The following is a 22,943-nucleotide window of genomic DNA, read 5'->3' on the forward strand; positions in this document are numbered from 1 at the left end:
GGAGTCAGTAGCTCAGTCTTAGTGAGTGACAGCTGCAGTTCCTCCAGTGCAGGGCTATTTTATTTTGTAGGAAAAAGCTACTGACTCTACCTTTAAACATGGAGAAATAACTGTTATCTGGTGTAACCATAGGTCACCTCTCTCATGATGTGTTGCTCTCTGTCGGTTTTCAGGGAGGTCAGCGTCATCTTGAGTGCCAGGCGGTACAGTGACATTGTGTCCTGACACTGAAGACACTGCTCCAGGCTCTTCTCCAGTGACCAACATGATGTACTGGAGGAGAGTCACAGGACAGAAGAGTGCATGTAGCCGTATCCAAACATGTAGCCAGGTATTCAGACATATGAACATCACATTTAGTTTAGAAGATACAAACATTTAAATGTAGTGAAAAGAGGAATAAAGACACATAGCATCTCATCTTGTATCAGACCATACTGGATGGAAAAAGAGGAACATTTATTTGGGATGACTCATACATTTTGGATTCTGAAACCAAAAGGTAGCGTACCTGATGATCATCCTAGCCAACAGCGTGACGTACAAAGCGTTGCAGGTCGATGCAGAGCGACAGTGCCTTTCCAGCTTCTTCTCCTGGAACAAAGACACAACGTCAAATAAACATTTTGAATTCCAATAACTCCAGCCACTTTCAGGTGTCTTCTGAGTGTTTTTTTGTTTTTAAAGGTGGATGAATGGATTTTTACTGACCTGGTCCTTTGTTAGTTTCAGCTCCATGCTCTGGCACTCAGCATTAACGACGCTCCTGACCTCTCTGGGGCTCAGGGGGTCTAAGTGGAGTGTGGGCCACAACCTAAACAACGGCAATATGCAAAAAGTAAGTATAGAAATGTGAGTAACTTCATGGGGAAAAGACAACCTTGAGAACTGACAGAACAACACACATTCAGTAAATAGAATCGGTTATGTAAGTCGTGCAGGGTGTTCTCACCTCCAAGCCTGAGGGCACGTCTCTACATTGACAGACACCACCACTCTGACGTTGACGGGGAGAGGGTCAATCAGCCACTTCATGTGTCTTTCTGCTTGCTAAAGAAAAGGAGAAAAAACATGCAGAGTTATAGAAACCGTTCTGAAACAATGCAAGGGGTAGGATAGATCTTATTTAGGTTCAATCAGAAAGGAGAAGCACCTGTATTTGGTCAATAGAGTCAATGATGATGATGATGTTTCCTTGATGGCGTGCCGATAGTCTTTCAAGCCAGCGGGGAAACTCCTCCAAGATTTTACTGGGCTCCATGGACAGGCCAGAAATGGACCAGAAGTGCTGCAGCAGCTGTGAAACAACAAATAGAAAAAAAAAAAAAAAACATTTACAAAAGTAAATCAGACGGAGCATCTGCAGAAGAAGAGCCAATCAGAGAGAGCCCTTACTTTGACTGTGAGGCGTTTGATGATGAGAACCGGCTCTGCGCTGGTTGAAAGTGGCCGACCGACAAAATGATAGAGGAACAAAGTGTTGGGGGACTGCTTCTGCTGCTGCTCAATCCTGAACAAGATAAGAGTACTCTTAGCAAAGCAAGCGAACCAAAGAGAAAGTCCTGATCCATGAGGACACTTTCTGCTATCCCAACACCTACACTTTGAGCTAAGACGAGTCCCCTAGATCGGAGATAACTCACCATTTGGAGAGCAGGAGAGACTTTCCTGAGCCTGGACCACCAGACACCAGCAGAGGTGGGGTGGGAGGGGGAGCAGCTATCATGTCATTCAGACGGTCTATATACTGAGGATTACATGGAGGACAACACATGTGAAAAATGTGAAAAATCATGTAAGCAAAACAAGGTAGAGAAAGGAGAATATGATCGCTACCTTCTGGAAGCCTAACTGTGAGGTGGTGCTGCTGCAGGCCTGCTGGTAGGACTCGATCTGTTCCTGCTCATCGTGCAGGTCCCACAGCACGTCTCCCGAGTCCTCTTCGCGGCCTTCTTCTATCCCCGAGTCCTTAGAGTCTACTTCTGCTCCTTCAAGACCCAGCAACTCCTACATGGTGGGTAGCAGAAGTGGAACTTTAAACACCGTCGGCTATGAATGATTAATAAACATGATGCTGCTGAGAGACTGAGGTCTGAACCTGTTTGATGACTTTCTCTAGCTGAGCATAAATCAGGGCAGCCCCGTCCTCTGCAGAGCCGCTGTGATCCACTACCTGTGTGAAAGGACAGCTTTAAAAAAAAAAAATCACTGAAATATTGTCTTGAAAATACTGGATGAAAAGCTCCCGCTTTGCTGACTTTGTTTTATTTTAAAAGACGGCTCATGCAAACCTTGACCTTAGCCGCCTTGTCTGCAGCATTGACCCTTTCTAGAAGTTGCCTGGTGGGTCCGGTCAAACTTTGCCCGTCTTCAGTCCTGAGGTAGAGCACCAGAGGATGCCCGTCTGGATTCTTCACAAAAGCCTCCTCACAGTCTTCTACCACAGAGCTGTTGCACATGCATGAACATCAGGAGAAGACATTTTTATTTCTACACATTTTTAAATAACAGTCTGAACTACATGGACATAAAGGAGTTACTGTACCTGGTGACAGTAGATTTGAGGAGAAGCACGCACACGGAGCTTCTTTCAATCTCCTGCCTGCGCTCCACAGTGTACGAGGCGGCGTTGTCCTCAGGGAAGCACACATTCAGATAGAAATGACCGAGACCCTCGCACAATCTCCTTAAAGCAGGAGAGTGTTTCTGTAATAGAGACATTGTTTTAAGAATTCAGGAAGTTTCAGGTGTTCCGTTTTTTAAAGACAAAAGGTAGAAAATGAACGACACAGTATTTTCTGCAAACAGAAACTCAGAAACTGTCTCGACTGTTCAGGTGTTTGTTATAAAGTGAACCACCACATAAAAACTCAGCGTGCCCATCGTACCAACCTTTGTAAAGATATCCAGCTCAGCTTTGGTCTCCTGGGTAAAGATCATGTAGCAGCGGACTGTGTTACTCCACAGGGCCTGGGGCACATGAGGGGAGACCTGAAGCAGACTGGCCACTGCGGCATCCCAGTCATCTGACACAAACACAGGGATAAGTGAACTGCAAAAATTATTCCTTTAAAAAACACAAATAGATCATTTTTTTAAAGTATATCTTGATGTTTATTTACCTCTGCTCACATTCGCAAAGGGTCCTTCCACATCGATCAAACTGTGTGCAAACTCCGGGCCCCGAAAGGTCTGCTGCAACTGCATCATGCTACCCATAGAGGGCTCACTTCCCAGTACACCACCAGACCAGTACTCACACTGTGTTCCTGCAGCTATAGATATCAAGTGAACAGATGAGTATGTGTTTTAAAGATCTTAACAGACCCTATAAACAAGGTGTGGATGAATGAAACATCCCATATTGAAGATCTCTGTGTCTTACCAGTAACAGTGGTTTGGTTGTCATCCGAGTCTGAATCATTTGGGTCGTAGACCTGGATACCCTGTGCCTGCAACTGCTGCAATTTGGCCTCCAAGTCCCTCTTGGCCCGCAGGAGATCCTGGATCTCCTTTTCCTTCGTCTCCCGAAAAATCTAGAGGATATATATCCAGAGGATGAGGACTACATTTATGATTAATTAACAGAATGCTACAGAGTAACACGTGTTGTGTGATTCACCTTAAACTGTCGTTTCACTTTGTCCCGGTCATGTTCAAAAGTGGCAGCCCTCTCCATAGCCTGGTACTTTGCCTCGAGAGCACTCTCTTTCTCTCTAAGGATCTTCTGGTAGGTCTTTTGCAGAGCCTGTTAAGGGTGAAGACCATCATGAGAACTGTGAACACAGACCTTCAATGATGCACTCAATAAGCATGTGTTGTGATAAGATGATGAACCCCAGTTGAATCGCTACCTGTAGCTCAGCTCTAAGCCTCTTGTTCTCTTCGTCCAGCTTGGCCTCCTTCTTTTGCATCGATGAGATCTCGTTGTTTTTACTGACACGGAAGATTTCATACTCTTTACGGAGTCTTTCATACTCGGCTGCGTACTCTAGATCCACAGAGCCTGTCGATTTGAAACTGGCCCCGATCACCCGGGGCGCCCTGCGAAAGGAGCTGCGCAGGAGTCTGGCTTTGGGCTTCACCTCCACCGGGATCTCACAGGCTTCCCCACCTTCACCCCCATATCCATCCTCAATCACCTCTCCCGGGCTGACCAATGAGGATGCGGTGCCCATAGCGACAGCCTAAGCTGCAATACTGTGCTCAGCCCTTTTGGATGCCCATCGCTTCTACTTTGTTCAGACAGACAGAAAAGTGAAGAATAGTTCAAACTAGGGCTGCATTACAGTTTTTTCCAATTGCTAACACACTAAAATGAAATGCATAGCACAATTATTTAAACTGACACACAGAGTGCAAAACCTCTTCTCAAGTCTCCAAAAGTCTAAACTAATTTTCTGCTTTATGCACATTTTGCAATTCAAAATGGCACTTTTTAAATGCACTGAACACGGTTCTCTGTATAAGACACAACAATCAGACATAAAGTCACATGTTTGCCATTTCAGAACACTGCCATTCATAATGACACTACATGAGCTAATTGGCCAAACACCTCAATGGTTAAATGTTATCACTTCAATCAGGAAGTAAGCACTATTAAAAGACCACAAGTGAGCACCTTTTTTTTTACAACAACAATGGAAGACGTTGCAGAGAGAGGAAGAGTGAGAGGTAGGGTTCGAGCTGGTAGAGGAAGAGTGAGAGGTAGAGGAAGAGCTGGTAGAGGAAGAGTGAGAGGTAGGGTTCGAGCTGGTAGAGGAAGAGTGAGAGGTAGGGTTCGAGCTGGTAGAGGAAGAGTGAGAGGTAGGGTTCGAGCTGGTAGAGGAAGAGTGAGAGGTAGGGTTCGAGCTGGTAGAGGTACAGGTAGAGGTAGGGTTCGAGCTGGTAGAGGAAGAGTGAGAGGTAGGGTTCGAGCTGGTAGAGGTACAGGTAGAGGTAGGGTTCGAGCTGGTAGAGGAAGAGTGAGAGGTAGGGTTCGAGCTGGTAGAGGAAGAGGAAGAGGTAGGGTTCGAGCTGGTAGAGGAAGAGGTAGAGGTAGGGTTCGAGCTGATAGAGGAGTTCATGGCCAAAGAAGAAAACAACTTTCAAATGAAATCAGAGCAACCTTAGTTGATCATGACATCATGGGCTGACAATGTGAGACAGAGCGTGCAGCCCAACTTGAGCCGTTTTACTGTCCTGGTATATTTTCTACAATTCAAACTATTTTAGTATTATGGCAAAGCATACTAAAGATGAGAGTGCTTTTCATTATGCCCAACAGTGTGTAGTTGGTTAGACAAAAATCTGGTAATATGAATGAAGTGTGTGCCATTTGGTGCAAAAGTTTGATTTTGATAATGCTATATGTAGTTTTGGTTGCAGTGCTTCATTTTGCAGGATGTAGGAGGTATTTTGCAGTTTGTGGTTTTGTGAATTGTGTTAAGTATTTTGATAAACCAGCCTTGTTTGCAAAATTGTGTTTTAGCAATCGGAAAAAACTGTAACTAGTTAATCTCGATTCATTAAGGTCAGAAATAAATGCATTCGGGTTTGTTTTTTTTTAAATGCTATTTTTTCCACTTTGGTGTCTGCTGCTCTTTATGATGGAGAAACCCATCCTTATTTTGGGGGTTATCAGCTGACAAGTTTGGGAACAACTGATCTAACTTGTGGGCACAAAGTATAATAATGTGTACACAAGATACTAACAAGTGAGACATTATGTTCACTAAATCCAGGGACAAAACTAACTGTCAGCCCACTCTATTTACATTTCAAGGTACTCTTATTGAGACCGTTTCCACTTTTAAATACCTTGGTATCATCCTTGATGACAATTTGTCTTTTAAACCCCATATCGAGAACCTGGCAAAGAAACTAAAGGTGAGATTGGGCTTTTATTTCAGACACAAATCTTGTTTTTCTTTTGTTTCTAAAAAGAGGCTTATTGCTGCTACTTTCATTCCATTATTAGATTATGGTGATGTACTGTACATGAATGCCTGCTCTACCTCACTGCACATGCTGGATGCTACTTATCATTGTGCGTTAAGATTCATTACCGGCTGTAAATCACTCACCCATCATTGCACCCTGTACTCTAAAGTAGGCTGGCTGTCCCTGTCAGCTCGTAGGCTTCTTCACTGGTACACCTTCATTTATAAAGCTATTACTGGACTACTCCCTTCATACCTCTGCACCTACCTCACTTTTAAATCAAATCCATCATACAGTTTGCGCTCTCTGGACTATGTCAGTCCCCAGAACTCGTACTGAGTTTGGGAAGAGGGCCTTCATGTACTCTGCTCCCTCCGCATGGAACAGTCTTCAAAAAACACTCAAATTGCAGGAACTCATCACTATTAATGATTTTAATAGTGATTAAAATCACTATTAACAACAGACACCAACACCTCTCACCCAACGCAGACTCTCAGCTGTGAACTTTGCTTTTTTACTTCCTTCCATTCACCATGCACCTTAACTGCCTCTGCTTTATCTGCTCTCATGCACTACATCACTTCATCCTTTTTACATCAGTATTCATACAGTTCTTACTTTATTCCTGTTGTTTCTTATCCATCATTGCACTACGGTCACTTTATTTATCTAATTTTTACCTTTACAGTTATATTGTATATATTAGTTCTGTTGTTCCATTATTCTCCATGCACTTTATTAACTTACCATTTAGTATTTTGCCTACTTGCACATAACTCTGTATATATATATATTATTTATCATTTACTGCATATAGTTCTGTATATATATATTTATTTATCATTTACTGCACATAGCTCTGTATATATATATATTTATTTATCATTTACTGCATATAGTTCTGTATATATATATTTATTTATCATTTACTGCACATAGCTCTGTATATATATATATTTATTTATCATTTACTGCATATAGTTCTGTATATATATATTTATTTATCATTTACTGCACATAGTTCTGTATATATATATTTATTTATTATTTATCATTTACTGCACATAGTTCTGTTTACATCTGTTAGTCTGATCACTGTCCACTCATATCTACTCTTTTATATTTAGTATTTTAAGTTTAAGCTTTAAGTTGTATTATATTAACACTTTATATTTTGTATTTTGTATTTTAAGTTTAAGCTTTAAGTTGTATTATATTAACACTTTATATTTAGTATTTTGTATTTTAAGTTTAAGCTTTAAGTTGTATTATATTAACACTTTATATTTTGTATTTTGTATTTTAAGTTTAAGCTTTAAGTTGTATTATATTAACACTTTATATTTTGCCTGGTTAAATAAATAAAATAAAAATGTTGTGTGCACAAGTTAGTACTTTTTTTTTTTTTTTCTACTTTTTGGGACTTCATGTGCTCAATACAACCCAAACAAAGCTAACTGTTTAACATCAGTCATTGTATTTTATATTCACAGACATAAAGCTAAACCTTTATAATGTTTCTATCTGTCTCTGGATGCTAAATAACAGCTAACGTAACAGTTTACAAATATCGATTCAACACACTCGTTGATAAATGTAGAGACAACAGGACAGATTAAAAAACCTCCGTACATCATTTAACTTCTTAAAGATATTATATAAAGCGTCATGTCTTCACGAAAACATGACAAACTGCGCTAAACAAACAAGAACGCACTCACGGCCCGCTGCTCCCTTCGCAGCTTCTTCCTGGCTGCCGTGGCAACAAGGGGACGGAGGACGGGTGCTCGCACCAGTCAAAATAAGTAAAAGTCGATTTTTTTATGATGTCTTCTGTTTTAATTGAAAGTATGGCAGCAGCAACGGCAGAGGTGCCAGTTCGGTCAGAAGGTAGCCTACTTTATTTTTTAACACATTTATGGTACAAACACACAATTAATTACATTATACAAGCAGATACGGTTTTTAAACATACATTAATATATTTTTTTTTTTTTAATTTGTATTTTTTATTTTATTTATACATTATTAATAATAATAACGATAACCAACAGGTCGATTCATTGATAAAATGTCTGTACACCGAAAATAATAGATCAAGTAAGAGTGAAATAACATCATGGGAAAATAGGTTTAATGGGGTAAAAAATTAAAGTGACTGCATAAGTTTATTGTTTTGTTTATTTTCTTGTAAGATGGTTTAGGTTTGAGAGTGTCAGGAAGTAGCCTATATTTTTAAATAAGTTTGTTGAAATGATAAAATAAGAAGACGAAGATACTAAGTCCCAGTGGCGTAACGTAGTCACGACAGGCCCCAGTGCATTTTCTTTTCTCCTGTCTTTTTTGACTTCCCCTTTTGTGTTTGAAAGTCATTATAAATCGCTCTGTAGGCTCGGATATGTGCTCTGTGCTCACCTCACATTTTGGCTTAAACTAGTTACATCACATGATCACATAAACGTGACATTGGACATGATATTACCCAGCAATCCTCACTGCATATGGCAAAAATACCAAAGAAAAAATGAAATTCTTCTTTTTATCGAATGGTATAGCCTAGTTTGTTTATGGTTTTTGTAGAATAAGAACATCATTTATTTATAGATTATGACTGACTAAAACACACACAAGAAAGCGAATGGAACCATCGCATTATTAACATGTGCTTCTCTGAACACAACAGTATCTCTGACAACCAGTTTGATTGCCATTCATTGAGTCAGACAGCAACCTATAGGGGCCCACTTTGTCTTCACAGGTCCTCCTATCCCTCCTAAACCTTGTGCAACCACACTGGCTGCAGTTTTTTAGACTTACCCCATTAAGGTTGATTACAAAATGTTGCAAAACCACCACATTCAAACATCTTCCATTTTCCTCTGAAGTTAGAGTGAAAAACCGAAGCTTTAATCAAGAGTCTGCTTTGTCACAGTTCTCAAGACTTAAAGTCTGTCAAGTCTTTACACCTCGAGAAGCCTTAGGTTCCTAAAAGTGATCACAAGGGGGGGATACACATGATCACACTTAATCCCGGTTGACAGGCAGTCTTCTTGGCTACTTCAACCTGATTTGCAACGTTGAAATCAAGTCTGGTGCTCACTGGGTTCTTGAAATAAAATTGTTTTGAATAACCTTAAGGGCTACTGCAATATTTTTGTATTCATCATTCAACATATTATGACAGCTGACAACCTGACTTATCTCCTTCTTAGTCTTTCTGGAAAATCTCTCCATGGGACATGAATTCACTTGTGGGATACCCCAGGGTATATTTTGAGCTATAATATAAAAATAACAAGACCATTCTTTTTAAAATAATTTATGTTTTTTACATATTTAGCTTATTGATCCTCGTCCCTTTGTCCTTGCAGAACAGCTGAATCAGTTTGTCCCTGTACACACGGTTCAGAAAGAAATACAACACAGGATCCAGAATGCCACCGACGCAGGTGAGCGCGGATGTGATCCGATTGATCTTCCCGAGAGCCTCGCAGCTCGCCTTGGCCACGCGGCCCTGGCTGCAGTTTTCTATGTAGATGACCCTGCTCACGTGGTAGGGCACGAAGGCCAACAGGAAGTTCACCAAGATGAGGATGATCATTTTCACGGCTTTGTCTTTCACCGGCCGTTCTACCTGTTGTCTGACTGTTCTCAATTTCAGCAGAATCAGGAAGTAAGAGACCACAATGGTGGAGAGGGGAAGAACGAACGCCACGATGGTCGAGGCCAAAGCCGTGTGCGATGTCCTCTCTAAGTACAGTTGGCTGCACATGCCAGTTGAGTTATTATTAGTCACATTCTTTTTAGAGAAAAGTAAAGGACTCATAGACACAATGATTGTCACCCAAAGGACGCCGACCACTACCTTTGCATACACAGCTTTCCTAAGTGACTGTGACTTCAAGGGGAGAACCACGGCGAGGAATCTGTCCAGGCTGATGAAACTCATCAAGTACATGCTGCAGTACAGGTTCAAGTAAAAGAGGAAGCCTGCCAGTTGACACACCACAGGTCCGAAAGGCCAGTGGCTGTCCATGAGATGGTAAACTATGCGCATGGTTAAGATGAGGACGTACGAGATGTCCGCTACAGACAGGTGCTGCAGGAAGACTTTGGACGGAGACGAGCTGCTCTGGTGGAAGAAGGCCCACAGCGCCAGGACATTCCCAGGCACGGCGATGATGAAAATCAGGATGTAAAATGTGGAAAATAGAATGTTCTCCTGGTGGGAGTGACTTGTAAGGAAGCCGCCTGACGCTTCCTCAGCGGAGATGTTCATCGTGGTCGTGGAGAGGATCAGCCTGTTGCAGCATTGAAATAAAAATCAAAAATTATTACGAGGGACAGCTCAGTGATTCACACAGTCACACACTGTTTTATCATCCTGAAACTGGGAACTTAGAGAAGTTGACATGTGTGATGTTATCTACTCGGTCACATGAACACCTTGTGTACATGAGGTTTATTAGAAACAGCAAGTGTTCCTGGGCAACAAAAGCTGCATGAGATCATAAATAGCCTATGTAGCCTCGATTTGGTTGTGACATTTGGAGAAGTGAAACAATTCTAAGCTATTTTATGAATTACTGTAAATAAACAAATTTTATTCAAATGATAAAAGTGTGTTCCTGAACACTGTTTAGAGCTCTACCAGGAGAGTTACGGTTTCACTGTTGCGGGCCCCACCAACCTTTATTTATTCTCGAAAGGACACTGAGGTTTCCCTCATTTTCCAATGACGTCGAGATTACAAGCAAAATAAAACAACAACAACAATTCAAATCGATTACAAAAAGCGCTGAGATAAATTTTAAAAATTACAATTCCAAATAAAGCGGCTAGAAATCAAATTCTTAAACTCTGATCCTTAGAGTTTCCCAGGTTTGGGGCATCAAAAAAAAAAGAAGATTTAGCGAGTTCAGTAAAAAGCTTGAGGGACTTTAAGTACAAGCCACTAGAATTCCACTCCAACAGGTCTGTGATGCAAGGTGGAAGTTTTCCAATAAGAGCCTTGAAAATATATTTAAAAAATGTTTGTTTGGTTTCTCTTCAAGAGAAGGACGACCGACCTTCAGGTCACAGTGATGAGGGCTGAATCTCCCACCAGTTATAAACCTGAGGGCGGAGTGATGGACGGGGTCCAGAGGTTTCACAGTTGAAGCTGCAGCGTTTTTTATAAATGACATCACCGTAATCCAGAGCTGACAAGAACACAGCTTCAATAATTATTTTACTGCACGATAAAGTAAAATTTGGTTTGTTCCTTCTGTGCAAAAAGCCAACTTCTCTCGTAGCATTTAATCCTCAAACTATGATCCAGGGACCAAACTTTCCTCTGAGGACAGTTTGTGTAAGTTATGAACATGTATCACAGAATCTGGACACTTTTCCAACTTTCACACTTCTCTACCAAAACTCCACAAAGCACCACTAAGAGATAAAATATGGTTTTCAGATAGTTTGAGAAGCGGAACACTAACCACCTCTGTTTGAATTACATGATGTAAAGTGTGTTTGCTGTTATGAGCTTTAAATAAAGACCTGCACCAATGATGCATTCACTAAAGAAATCACTGTGAGGATAATAAACACATCGGGACTTTCTTTACTTCTCAGTTAAAAGTTTTGAAACTTAATTTAAATGAGATGATTTATTCTGTGGCATTCAATCAACTTCACTTTTTTTTAAAACTAGTTTAAAAGCTAAACATTTTGAATTGAATCTTCACACTTTTACATGTAATGACATCATAAAAAGCGGGATTGAATAAAAGCCTCATTTACGTCGATTTGTCAATAATTATTTATATTTTATTTATTCTTACCTGCAGCTGTAGAGATAAAGAATGAAGATCTGATTATGTGGAGCAGCAGACAGAGAGCAGACAGAGAGCAGACAGATGAAGTGAAATTGAGAACTGCTCTGTTGTGTTGTGCTTCTCTATATTTGTATTTATACCCAAACACACTCACCCACACAAACACACACAAACACACACAAACAAACACAGGAAACCAGAAGAAAATGAAACCACTGATCGTTGATGCATTACAGCATGCAAGTCTTTATTTCCACTACTCCAACACAGTTTCTGTCTTTACCACACTGCTCCTTTATAGTATGATTTAAAGCTTTACAAAAACGAGAGAGAGAGAGAGAGAGAGAGAGAAACAAAAAAACAGATATTTACAAAATCTATCTGTGCAAACATAATTCTTTTACAACACTCTCCTAAAGTATCTGAAAGGCATGCATACAAATAAACTTTGGTATGTTAAAAAAAACTACTTATTCTCTTAGTAGAAGCTTCTATGTACACGTGGTAGAACTGATTCATCACTTTTGTTTACATTTAGACAACAACACATGTTAAGTTAACCAATGAAGACGAGCAGCACAAACACACCGCTGCAGGTCGACACTTCAGCCATGACACCCAGAGAGAGAGAGAGAGAGAGAGAGAGAGAGAGAGAGTGCTTGTTCATTCCCCTAAATCTTGTGACCTGGGTTAGGCCTGAAGTAAGTCATTGTACAACAAACTTTGGCAAATAGGCACACTAAAAAAAAAAGAACAGTTGTATTACTCATGATACCAGTTTTTTTTACACATCTGTAAAAGTAAATTGGCAGTTCATACGGTGGAAAAACATGAGAAAATACTCTTAGAAAACAAGTTAACAATGAGTTAAACTTTAAAACATCTGTATACTTTGTGTATACATTCATAAAAAAAAGGCATTACCGAGGGATGTGTTGAATGTCTGGCAACATAAGAAATATAGAAGATTAAATATACTATGGTAATTCAATCTCTGGTTCCAAAAATAAAACCAACTTTTTTACAAGGTATGCTGCGATTGTACATCGAGTCTATATTCTCTATTCATAGTTACAGCAAGAAAAATAGATTTTCAAACACCCATGAGAGCCTTCCACTTCTCACTACAAAGTGGTCAAACTAAACTTTTTCTGTTTTTTGTTTAAGTTCCATTATAAAACATGTTGTCAGAATCATCTGGTTACACCTTTCAAAGAAAGAAGCAGAATCCAAGTTTTTTCAAAATGAGAGAAATGCAACTTAAAAGGAGATCGAAGCATTGGTGTGAGAACGAAACATGAATCGGAGGAGTGCATCACTTAATACTTACAAAAAACACAGAAAAAAAAACAAAACAACAACAAAGCAAAACGTTGCAGTAGGAAACATGACCTGATCTACCTGCTAAATGTGGTAAAAGTCAGCCATATTGGCGGCCGTTTTGGAGCTAGGTAGCGTCCTTGGCTGCTGTGGCTGTTGGGATGCAGGATTTGCCGCTGCTGCTGCTGCCGTTGTGGGACCTGTAGCTGGTGAAGCTGGGGGTGTGTATGGTGCGGATGCTCTTTCCGCCCGGGCCCAAAGGTGTGGGCGACAGAGGGGAGGGGGAGGAGGAGGAGGAAGAGGAGGAGGAGGAGAATGGAGAGGTGGAGGAGGAGGAGTGCACTCGACCATTCTGAGTCTGCGAGGAGAACGAGAGAGCTTTACCTGTGTGCTGTGAGGGTGCGGGGAGTTTGAGGGATCCGTTAGACAGGGAGGGGATGTGGGAGGAGGGGAGGGAACCGGAGCGAGGACTGTGAGAGGACAGGGGGGAGGACTTTGTCACAGAGAAGGAGGAGGAGGAGGAGGAGGAGGAGGAAGTGGAGGAGGAGGAGGAAGGGTTAATGGGATTAGTAGCATCTGAGTTCGGTGCACACTGGGAGCTGCCTTTAGTAGAGCTAGGATAAAAAGCAGGGATTTTAGAGATGGGTATAGTAGGGGAAGTAGTTTTATGATCCCCTCCCACTCTTTTAGCACTTCCGTTAGCCTGCAAACAGAGATGCCAAAACAGAAACTGGTCGTCAAAAAAAAGAAATCTGGTCAAATTAAAACATTATGAAAAGGTGAGACGATGTTAAAAAAATAAAAACTACAAGTTATACAACACACAGAAGCACACTATGACTACACACACATTTAACATCACTAAGACACAACTAAGAGACACTAACATATTAAGAAGCTCTGCTTTTACTTTGTTATTTGAAAGGTGAGACAAAATGAGACCAAGAAACAGAACACTGCAAAGGTTAGAGAGGGCAATAGCAGGCAGGGGGTGGGGCTTCTGGTTAGATCTGGAGGGGTAGTTAGGCTTCTGAGAATGGGGCTGAAGGGGGGATATCCATTATTAGGAAGAGATGCATCAAAGGCTGGAGAGCGTTAGATATCAGGGTTGTGAGTTTTTGAAGCGTGAGAGCAGAGAAAGGGGGGAACATGTGGTACACAGTATTCCACTGAAACTCATGGTGCAAGATAGTGAGTCATGGCGGCGAGGTCTTGAGGAGGGCAAGGGAAGTATTTCACCGTGAGGTTAAAGAAGCTGTGCAGTAATGTTTGGGTTTGAGCAGAGGATTGCAATTGTGAGGAGGAAAAAAAAAAAGGAAGAGCCGAGCCCCACATGTCAAGTTAGGGGTTTGTGTCTGAAGCGTCATCCTGGGGGATTTGGCAACACTGTTTAGGAGCTCAGCTGTGATTGGATCAGGGGGAGAGATGTGATGACAACTCAAAAATGATGACAGGATAGGATTCCACTTTTCTTTGCCATTTTTTTTTTTTTTTTTTGTTGTTGTTGTTTAGTCACCAACACAGTGAAACCATGAGCAGTGTGGACATGCAGAAGCATTACAGTACAGTGATGTTATGGGGGTAACAGTCAAAGAGTCAAAGCATGCCTTCTCGTCAGAGCAGACTCCAGAGAGAAACACTAACAGATCCTTATGGGCCACCGTAGTGACTTTTTTTCAAACACTGACATTTCACAGCTTTTGGTAGTTTCCCCCCCTCCTTTAATAAACACATGCCTCATGTTTTCCATCCCTACACGTTTGTTTTTCCTCTAGTCTCTTGGTAAGGCCCTACAGTAAAACTACCTGTCGGAACTGCCTCTGAGCGTCCTGCAGTTTTTGCTGTTTTCCCGCTTTGTCTGCAGTACCCGGCGCCTGCCTGGACTTCGTAGACAAAGGGACGGGCATCCGACTAGTGGGAGAAGCGACACTGGTGTTCTGCAAGGGGATCCAAACGGAAAAACAAAAAACAAGAAATAAAAACAAAAGAAAAGGGGAAAAAAACACACCACATAGGAAGCATGAGAATCAAGGCACTTAACACAGGTAAAAAAAGAACACCTCAACATCAACACACCAGTGGGAGAGCATGCACCCAGTGAGACCAGTAACCTTTAAAGTCAAATACACAGTAGAACATGCACTCAAAGGGTTAAGGCAGATATCAGAGTTTAGACATCGTGAAGTGTGTCTTTGACGATGAGTTTTGCCACTTGCTGAAAACCGCAGTTTTAGCAATGAACTGAAGAAGAAGAAATATGGTAGTCAGGGAACCAATCAAAAATGCCACACCCCCCCAATCATGTCACCATGATGTCACAGAGGTAGAAAGCCATGGGGGGACATTTTCATGACCTCTGTGGAGTGGATTAATGATTTTTTTTTTGTAATTTCAGTGGTTAGGAGTTGAAGTGAAGGTAAACTGAAAAAAAAAAAAAAAAAAAAAAAGGACCCAAAGGATTCCCGGAGCAACAAGAGCTAAAGAGAGACCTGTTGAAGGGTGCTGGGAGCACTGGGGACAGTGGTGGAGGTGGTGGTAGTAGGGATGACTACAGGGCGAGGGAGGAGCTGAGGTTTAGTCTTCTTCAGCGAGGAGTTTTTGCTCGGTACCTTAGGGCCCGACCCTCTGGATGTAGGGAGAGAGGACGACCTCTTCAGCCCTTCTGAACTCTTCCCGTTGCCCGTTCTGGGCTCCTCCGCGTGGGCAGGCTCCCCGGGGGGCGACGGTCCCATCTCGCTGATGGTGGTCTCCAGCTGCTTGATGGTCTGCTCCAGGCTGTCCAGCGTCTTGTAGGTGCTCTTCCTGATCTCGCTCGTCCTGCCGATGGCGTCCGAGTTCTGCTTCTTCGCAGCGGCGGCGGTCGAGCGTTTCTCCGCCGAAGATTTCGAGCGGACGATCTCAAACCTCTTGGCCTCTTTGTGCTGCTTGACGGTGCCGTCGCTCTCCTCCTCATCTTCGTACACGACCACCTGTAAAGTCTTCTTGCCGGACTTGGTGCCCGTGCGGATCGCCTGGGTCAGCGCCGCCAGCTGTTTCTTCGGGAACTTGAACTTGAACTTCTTCTTACTGTCCTGCTTGGCGTCGCCGCTCGTCTCCAGGGTGCCGCCGTCCGTCAGCTCGGACATGGAAGACGACGACGAGGACGACAAGCTAACATGGTCCGCGTTCACCTTTTTTTTACCGTCAACCCTCTCGCTCCCGACCGTCGTGTCCGACTCTTCGCTTTCCTCGTCGATGCGCTCCGCCGCCAGCATCCTGTCCATTTCCTCCTCGCACTCAAAGATGGTGGACAGGCGCTTGTAGGCCGAGCGGATGTCCATGGGCTCGTCGAATATGATAATGACGGGCTTTTTGTTGTTGTAGCCGTAATCCTGCGGCTCGGACAGATCCTCTGTGGTGTTGAAACTGTTTGCGGCGTTGCCCACGGTAACGGTCTGCACACTCCCCTTCTTGGCGTTGACTAACTCCTGGTATTCGCCGCAAGACAAGGCCTGAACTTTGGTGTTTGTGATCATGAACGCTATGTTGTCAGGAGGGGGCGGAGCCTCTTCTCCAGGTAGGTCAGGACTAAGGTATGCCTCTTCATTATCATCCTCACAGTTACTTTTAGCTGGCTCGCTGACCTCCCTTGGCGCCACATGAGTCGGAGACGCGGCGCTCTTAAGAACCTCTTTTATGCTCCTGGTTCTCGTGGTCGCCGCCGGCTCGGCGGTTACATTCTTACTCGGGGAAACACTCAGCTGGACTACTTTCGTCTTCTTCTCAGTGTTGATTTTGTTCAAGATTTTTCCCTTCTCCATTTCCGCGCTGGTCTTCAAAGATTCAGATCGTTTCACCTGCTTCCTCGGCAGTTTGAATCCCTTCAGTCCGACGGGCTTAGGCGAGATAGGCGGCGGTGTAGTGGGGGATTTGGGCGGCGGGGATAATGGTGGCTGCTGTTGTTGCTGCTGTTGCTGCTGCTGGCTTGGAGAATTGTCATTAACATTGACATTTGACACCTGTGATGGAGGCTGTGCGGGTTCTCGATGGTCGGTGGTGTCCTCTGTTCCCGACGGTGCTGGGTGATCTTTGGGGATCTGGCCAGTCACATAGTATATCACCTGAGGAATATAAAGCAGAAGCTGATCTCAAACTGTCTTAACGATGGTACATGCATGAAGTGTAGATGAAAACAAGTGTTCCTAACTGAACGTCATACTCACCCCCTGGCTCTGCCTGACAGTAGTATTCCCATTTTCATCGGTGTCTGGATCTTTATCCTCACGACTGGGCTCTGAGCTCTGCTAGGACAACGTGTTAAGATAATATTTACTGTGCAACTGGAGTGTTAGGTGACTTGAGAAACACTTTAACAAGTAGCATCCACAGTCTCAACACTGCATACAGTGTGACTCCTGCTCCTCATCACAGCACTCTTTATGAGCTGCTCTTAAAAATGCATGCTAACACATATTAAAGCTAACAAGCTAAGACTGGAGTGCAGCTTTAGCTAAACAGAGATGGCTGATTGCAGACCTTCTTTGTTTGCAACAACTTTTTTAATATCTGCAACAACTTGTTTTCAGACTTCTGTCTTGTTTCCACTGAATGGTTTTTAACCTTCACACATCCTGTTTTCTATCCTCAACAGGATGTCCTGCAGACACTGAGAAACTAACTTAACTCACCACTGCATCAGCTAAATACTTTGGGCTTTTTAATCTTTCACCCCATGTGCAATTATTTTTTTCTTTACACTAACCATTAGCTCGCACTTCACTCATTGAAGTCTTACAACTCTAACAGAACTGAAATTTAAGATTAGAACATACCCATCCAGTTGGTCACACTGGTTGACTTATTAAAAAGTGTGCACTGATGAGCTTAAATGTGAGAAAATGAACTACGGGGTTTGTGCTGGTTACGTAGGTGTAAAGCTGGGAAAGCAAACCGGAGTAAAGTTGTGCAAAGACAAAAGGAAAGTGAGGCCAAGAGTGATTCTTTGAGAGAAGTTGAAGTTGGAGAGTGGCATGCAAAAGTGGCCAGACTGACCTCTAGTGAACCAAGTCTGCAAAAACAGGCGTCTACTAGAACTGTGTTGTTCCTTTTTAAGTTTCAATCATGAAAGGAAATACTTAGCATGAAGACTTTAATGAAGAAAGACAGAAGACGATTGGATTGTCTGTAGAATACAGCGCAGCCAGGTCTTTATTGGTTTGGAGAAAAAGGACAAGGAAAAAACTAAAACCAGTAGCAAAACACAGCATCGTCTGGTCCAGACACACAAAAAAAGACACAGCATCTTTTTCAGAGACTTTCATTTTATGCAGACTTAATCCTGAAACACTCAAGTTGTGATATCCAGCAGAATCACAAGAAGGGAAGGAAACGGAGGCAGCAAGGAAAGGAGCTTTTTTTTTGGAGGGCAGCTGTTACAGGTTTCTCTCGAGCCAAAAGCAAAGGGGTGCAGAGGTGGTTTTTAAGGGGGGTTAAGACGCAGCCATTGATTGTTTCAGACAGTCGGCAGAGGCAGGCGGTTAGCTGGGTAGCTGCAAGGCGATGCGATATTTTACCTTTTTCTCTTTGAGGGGCATTAAGGCCCCCGGTCTTAGCTCTCTGATTTGCGGTTCAATTCGAGCGGTGGGCTCTGAGACATTTTTCACCCCTACATCCTTAACTGTGCACTTCTGGAAAACCTGAAGAGTGGGGAAGAAGTGAAGGGGGAAATGGGGGACAAGGATTTTTGAGGAGGGAAGAAGTTTGAGTGTCTTCACCTGTATACCCCCCCCAAGAGTTAAGATTCATAATCATGATCTCAGCCGGCAGTGAGATATCAGGAAAGTAAGCCACCATCAGAAGAAAATCACACCACTCCCAGAAAATGCAGAAAATTCCAGCAAGGCGTTACACCTTATGAGAGTAGCTGAATGTGTGTGAGTGCTGTGGTGTATATCTAACCTGAAGCTCTGCCATGATCTTGTCCCCTTCGTCCTCCTCTTCTGCGGTGACAGAAGCAGTGACGGGGGGCGGGGTGGCCGGCTTCGGCTTGGTCTCCGGTGGAACCTTGGCGGGCTTGGATTGGGGAGATGGAGGCGGAGGTGGAGCTTCCTCTTCGGCCTCCTGTTTGAAATCACGCGAGGGGAAATTATTTAGACAAGCTGCAGACCGCGACACAAACACAGCAAAAACCCTTTTTTATCAGAACCAACTGACCTGGGCCGAGACGGACTCCTTCCTGCTTGTGAAGACCACCTCACCGGAGCGGGTGGTGGTCATGCCTGAGCTGGAGCTGTTGAAGGTCTTCCTTGGAGGAGGCGGCGGTGGGGACTTGCTGGCCTTTTCAGACCCCTGCTTGTTCAAAGTGTCGGTGGGAGGTGGCTTCATGGCGGTCTTGGAGGGTCTCTCGAGTGCAGGTTTGGCAGGTTTCTCCAGCACAGGCTTTGGGAGTTTCTCAGGCGCCTTCTTGACTGCTTTGTCAGGGGGGGGCTCAGACTGGGCCTCCCCTGCCAAAGAAATAAACTACAGTAAGCTATATGCTAAAACAATGAACTGTATTCACTCTACTTAAAGGGATACTTCACCCATTAGCATTAATCTTTGTATCATTAGAAACCTGGTAGTATTTTTGAATGCTCGTGCATCCCGCCCTCATTTCCCCCTGAGATGTGAAATCTTTGTATTTCTGAGTCTGAAAAGGAGCTTCCAGTGACGCAAATATCTGCATTTTGCATCACTGGAAGCTGTTGCGGTTAGCGGGGTTGAAACTACAACGCTAGTTCCTCATATTTTCGACCACTGAAGCTACAGACCAATCACAGATCAGTGGGTGGGACCTCACTCCCAGAATCGAAACGTAACGTCCACCATATTGCTGGGAAGCTATGCTAACATCTAAAGTCTTTCTGATTCTGATTCGGACCTTAGTGGGAGTGGCCTGCGGTGCTGTGCATTCTGGGATTTGGTGTCTTTCATCTACATGAGCCAAAAAGACACTTTCTGTCTTTTCTTGGCCAAGAAGGCTCCAACTTCAAAATGTATTTCACATTTCTGCATATATGACCCAATGTCAACACAGATTCATGTTTCAACAGGTGAAGTATAACTTTAATTTGCATTTTGTTTGTGTTAGATTTGTACCTGACTGCGTCTCCACTGGGTTGATTTTGATTTCAGTTTGTTCTCCAGTGGCCACAGGGGGCACTGTCGGGTTTTCTTCCACCTCCAGGCTGGGGATCCCCTTCATCATGTTCGCTTGGGCCTCCTGTAGGATCTTCTCAAACTCCTTTCCATCATAGTGACCCATGTTCTGCCTCCTTTCCTGCCACTCCTTTTCTGCTGCCTACAGGAAGGGTACGAGAGAGAGGGGGAACGTGTTTAACACCTTCTCTGATTTTAGTCTTATGAAACATGCAATACGTTTTAAAAGACACATGCTAATAACAAAACTAAATATGGCACAATCAAGACCAAACGCTGACTCCAAAGTGATGAAACTGACCTGTATGGACATGGCTCTGTTCTTGCTCTTGTCCTGACTGTTCTGGAGCTCCTCGATGATCAGACCTTGGCTTGTGGTGCCATTTCCGTTATTCACCGGGTTCCCTTGTGTCTTCTTCAGACGTGCAGGACTCGGTGGATCCGAGGTCGACCCCTTGGGGGAATCCCGGCCTTGACTGTTGCCAGGTTTGGGACTCGGGGTAAGCGGGGGACTGGGCTGAGATGCCAAGGCCGCAGACTGCTGGGACTGCTGCATGTGGACCGGGGAGCTCTGGACATGATGGATGACCACGGGAGAGGAAGGCATCACCTCCGATCTGATGGTGGAGGTCTGGGGCTCCAGCGGGGCCGATGTGGAGCCAGGCGGCACCGGGGATGCAGGGGCTGCTCCTGCAGGGGCTGCTAGTGCTACTGAGGGAATGTTCTCCACCGGGACATTAGCGGAGGGATCGGGTCCCTTCTGTGCGTTCTCTGAAGCACATCTGTGAAGAGGAAGGAAAAAAGATAAAGCTTCAAATGTGACGCTACGAGGAAACAGAAAGACTGAAAAATAATATTCACAGTCCATGTGATTGGTCAACACCAATGTAAACACTTTAAAGGCTTTATTTGTGATTTTTCACACTTAAATGTAGAAATCAAGTATATCCTCTAAAATAACTCTGTGAGTCATGACTGTCTACAATGGGTGTAACACCCGAGTCCCACTGTCTGTGATGTTTTCAGAGTTTTCAGAGTCCTATCTTCACTTTGTTTACATCGCCAGGACGGCCGGCTGACTCCTCCCCTCGTGTATAAAAGTTGTTTAATTGAGGGACTAGAGAAAAGAAGAATAACATACTGTACTCACTGCTTAACTGTGTTTCTAGATCACGCTCATTTCAGGTAAATTTACATGCAGTGTGAAGATACCAGCATAATAAAGATCGCTAGCATTAGCACGCTAACACAACAATGCAGCGCAAGTTGTTCTGGTTTCATGCTGGTGCTCAAGGGCGACATCTGCTGGATCAAAAAATTACATAAACCCCAAAAAATAAAAGTCCAAGTAACAAATGTTCCCATACAACTTTTGTCTTTCAGGACTTTACTGAGAACCTCATGAGAGCACAGTAAAAATGTGGAAGCCTGAACTACTTATCCCCAGCCTGCAGGTTAGCTGTGCGTCATCTCAAATCCAACCTGAGCTGTGAGTGAAGCACGGCGGCGCTCCACAGTGTGCGACCAAGCAGCCTGTTATGTACAGTATTGAATACATTTCTGGCGGTGTTTGTCTTGCTCTGGCTTCTCATTTGGCGACCTGTTTGTCTGTTGAATGAAATTGTCTGAATGCTGCTGTGACTTCGTTTGGTTCCTTTATGTTGTCTTGACTTCTTTTAACGACTCGGCAGGCTGTGGAACTGAATCGCCCTCCTGGGATTAATAAAATCGTCTTAATCTGAATCTGAATCTATCCAGCATTTCTAGACCACACATTGAAATATGGTAATTTTCCTGGTAGGAGGATCTGGAGTTAAATGTTTGGGAATTTGTCGACATTTAGGTTAATTTAATTTATTTGAATCAGGGACAGAGCGCAAAAAAACCCCCCAAAAAACCATTAGTCTCAGAAAAGAAGAGATGCTTCGTACCAGATTTAACTAGCTAACTCATTTCCATCTGTTGTTGCTGGGCAGGTGATGGCAACAGTAAAAATACGAATCCAGCAGTCATGCACGCACACACAGGCTCATACACATTTCAAAAGAGAGCTATTAAAACTTTATGTGCAAGTTTCCCTGAGATGTAAAAGGCTGTCGAGATGACACAGTAATGCTGACGAGACTGGTTACTTAAATTCCATTTTGTTAACGATCACTGAAGTGACATCCTCTGGGAAGCCTTTTTATTGTTTGTGATAAATGACTTCAAATCAGTTCCCTTTGGTTCTTATAAACAGTCACGGTCAGTGCATTTTAGAAAGCCTCCAAACTGACTGTGATACATTCTTATGTGACGGGTTAATCTCCATCCAAAGCAAGAAGTCAACGCTCTCTGGTTTGGTGACTGAGTGACTCCATGTTGTCTGGGCTGAGAGTGAGAAGAACTCGAGCAGGAGTTCTGTATCTGTGACATATTAAAATGGAAATGAGGCGCCGCACTGTCCACTGAATTAATTCACTTATTCGGTTGAGCGAAGTCGATGGAAGTACATCAACACACTTCTCAGTCCACACAGAAATGACCTCTTGGATGGGATGAAGGCCAGCCGGGCCGGTATAATCAAACAGTGCAATCTCCCACATCACAGCCCCCATGTGATGAGCTCCACCGAGCTCCGCTTTTTTGTTTTCATCTTCCATCCCCCCCCCCCCCGCTCTCGCTCTCGGCCCCTCACACCCCCAGCGTCTCTTCTCTAGA

General features: G+C 43.4%; 3 protein-coding genes across 15 annotated transcripts in view; all 3 read right to left on the bottom strand.

Annotated features, from left to right (window-relative positions):
* nphp3 (nephronophthisis 3) overlaps positions 1 to 7,682 on the bottom strand; it is a 38,870-nt gene extending 31,188 nt beyond the window's left edge. The window contains exons 1-17 of the mRNA XM_020651747.3: positions 7,646 to 7,682; positions 3,855 to 4,232; positions 3,623 to 3,748; positions 3,386 to 3,536; positions 3,123 to 3,275; positions 2,893 to 3,026; positions 2,546 to 2,706; positions 2,292 to 2,448; positions 2,099 to 2,173; positions 1,837 to 2,007; positions 1,644 to 1,747; positions 1,396 to 1,510; positions 1,154 to 1,297; positions 953 to 1,050; positions 712 to 814; positions 512 to 594; positions 138 to 273 (exon numbers count right to left, since the gene is read on the bottom strand). Coding sequence (XP_020507403.2) covers positions 138 to 273; positions 512 to 594; positions 712 to 814; positions 953 to 1,050; positions 1,154 to 1,297; positions 1,396 to 1,510; positions 1,644 to 1,747; positions 1,837 to 2,007; positions 2,099 to 2,173; positions 2,292 to 2,448; positions 2,546 to 2,706; positions 2,893 to 3,026; positions 3,123 to 3,275; positions 3,386 to 3,536; positions 3,623 to 3,748; positions 3,855 to 4,178 — 2,235 coding nt within the window. The 5' untranslated portion in view covers positions 4,179 to 4,232; positions 7,646 to 7,682. The remainder of the gene's footprint in view (positions 1 to 137; positions 274 to 511; positions 595 to 711; positions 815 to 952; positions 1,051 to 1,153; positions 1,298 to 1,395; positions 1,511 to 1,643; positions 1,748 to 1,836; positions 2,008 to 2,098; positions 2,174 to 2,291; positions 2,449 to 2,545; positions 2,707 to 2,892; positions 3,027 to 3,122; positions 3,276 to 3,385; positions 3,537 to 3,622; positions 3,749 to 3,854; positions 4,233 to 7,645) is intronic.
* Positions 7,683 to 7,806: 124 nt separating this feature from the next.
* On the bottom strand, positions 7,807 to 11,859 carry si:dkey-96n2.3 (uracil nucleotide/cysteinyl leukotriene receptor). Its single transcript, XM_020651764.3, has 2 exons — positions 11,754 to 11,859; positions 7,807 to 10,229 (listed from the first exon to the last, which is right to left on the bottom strand). The coding sequence occupies exon 2, from the start codon at positions 10,205 to 10,207 to the stop codon at positions 9,257 to 9,259; it is 951 nt and encodes a 316-aa protein (XP_020507420.2). The 5' UTR covers positions 10,208 to 10,229; positions 11,754 to 11,859; the 3' UTR covers positions 7,807 to 9,256.
* Positions 11,860 to 11,963: 104 nt separating this feature from the next.
* Positions 11,964 to 22,943, bottom strand: part of si:ch211-285f17.1 (sickle tail protein homolog) — a 120,665-nt gene continuing 109,685 nt past the window's right edge. For 9 of the 13 annotated variants that reach the window (XM_065949001.1, XM_065948994.1, XM_065948997.1 and 6 more), the window contains 9 exons: positions 20,545 to 21,025; positions 20,184 to 20,385; positions 19,260 to 19,549; positions 19,005 to 19,166; positions 18,620 to 18,742; positions 17,270 to 17,350; positions 15,557 to 17,167; positions 14,873 to 15,004; positions 11,964 to 13,770 (listed from right to left, as the gene is read on the bottom strand). In XM_065949001.1, coding sequence (XP_065805073.1) covers positions 13,195 to 13,770; positions 14,873 to 15,004; positions 15,557 to 17,167; positions 17,270 to 17,350; positions 18,620 to 18,742; positions 19,005 to 19,166; positions 19,260 to 19,549; positions 20,184 to 20,385; positions 20,545 to 21,025 — 3,658 coding nt within the window. In that variant the 3' untranslated portion in view covers positions 11,964 to 13,194. The remainder of the gene's footprint in view (positions 13,771 to 14,872; positions 15,005 to 15,556; positions 17,168 to 17,269; positions 17,351 to 18,619; positions 18,743 to 19,004; positions 19,167 to 19,259; positions 19,550 to 20,183; positions 20,386 to 20,544; positions 21,026 to 22,943) is intronic. The other 4 variants (XM_065948998.1, XM_065948995.1, XM_065949007.1 and 1 more) reach the window with 4 other exon arrangements.

Source organism: Labrus bergylta, chromosome 20 (genome assembly GCF_963930695.1).
Source record: "Labrus bergylta chromosome 20, fLabBer1.1, whole genome shotgun sequence".
Taxonomy (NCBI): Eukaryota; Metazoa; Chordata; class Actinopteri; order Labriformes; family Labridae; genus Labrus; species Labrus bergylta.

Coding starts and splice junctions, on each gene's coding strand:
- si:dkey-96n2.3 (XM_020651764.3), bottom strand. CDS start 10,207: ATGAACATCTCCGCTGAGGAAGCGTCAGGCGGCTTCCTTACAAGTCAC.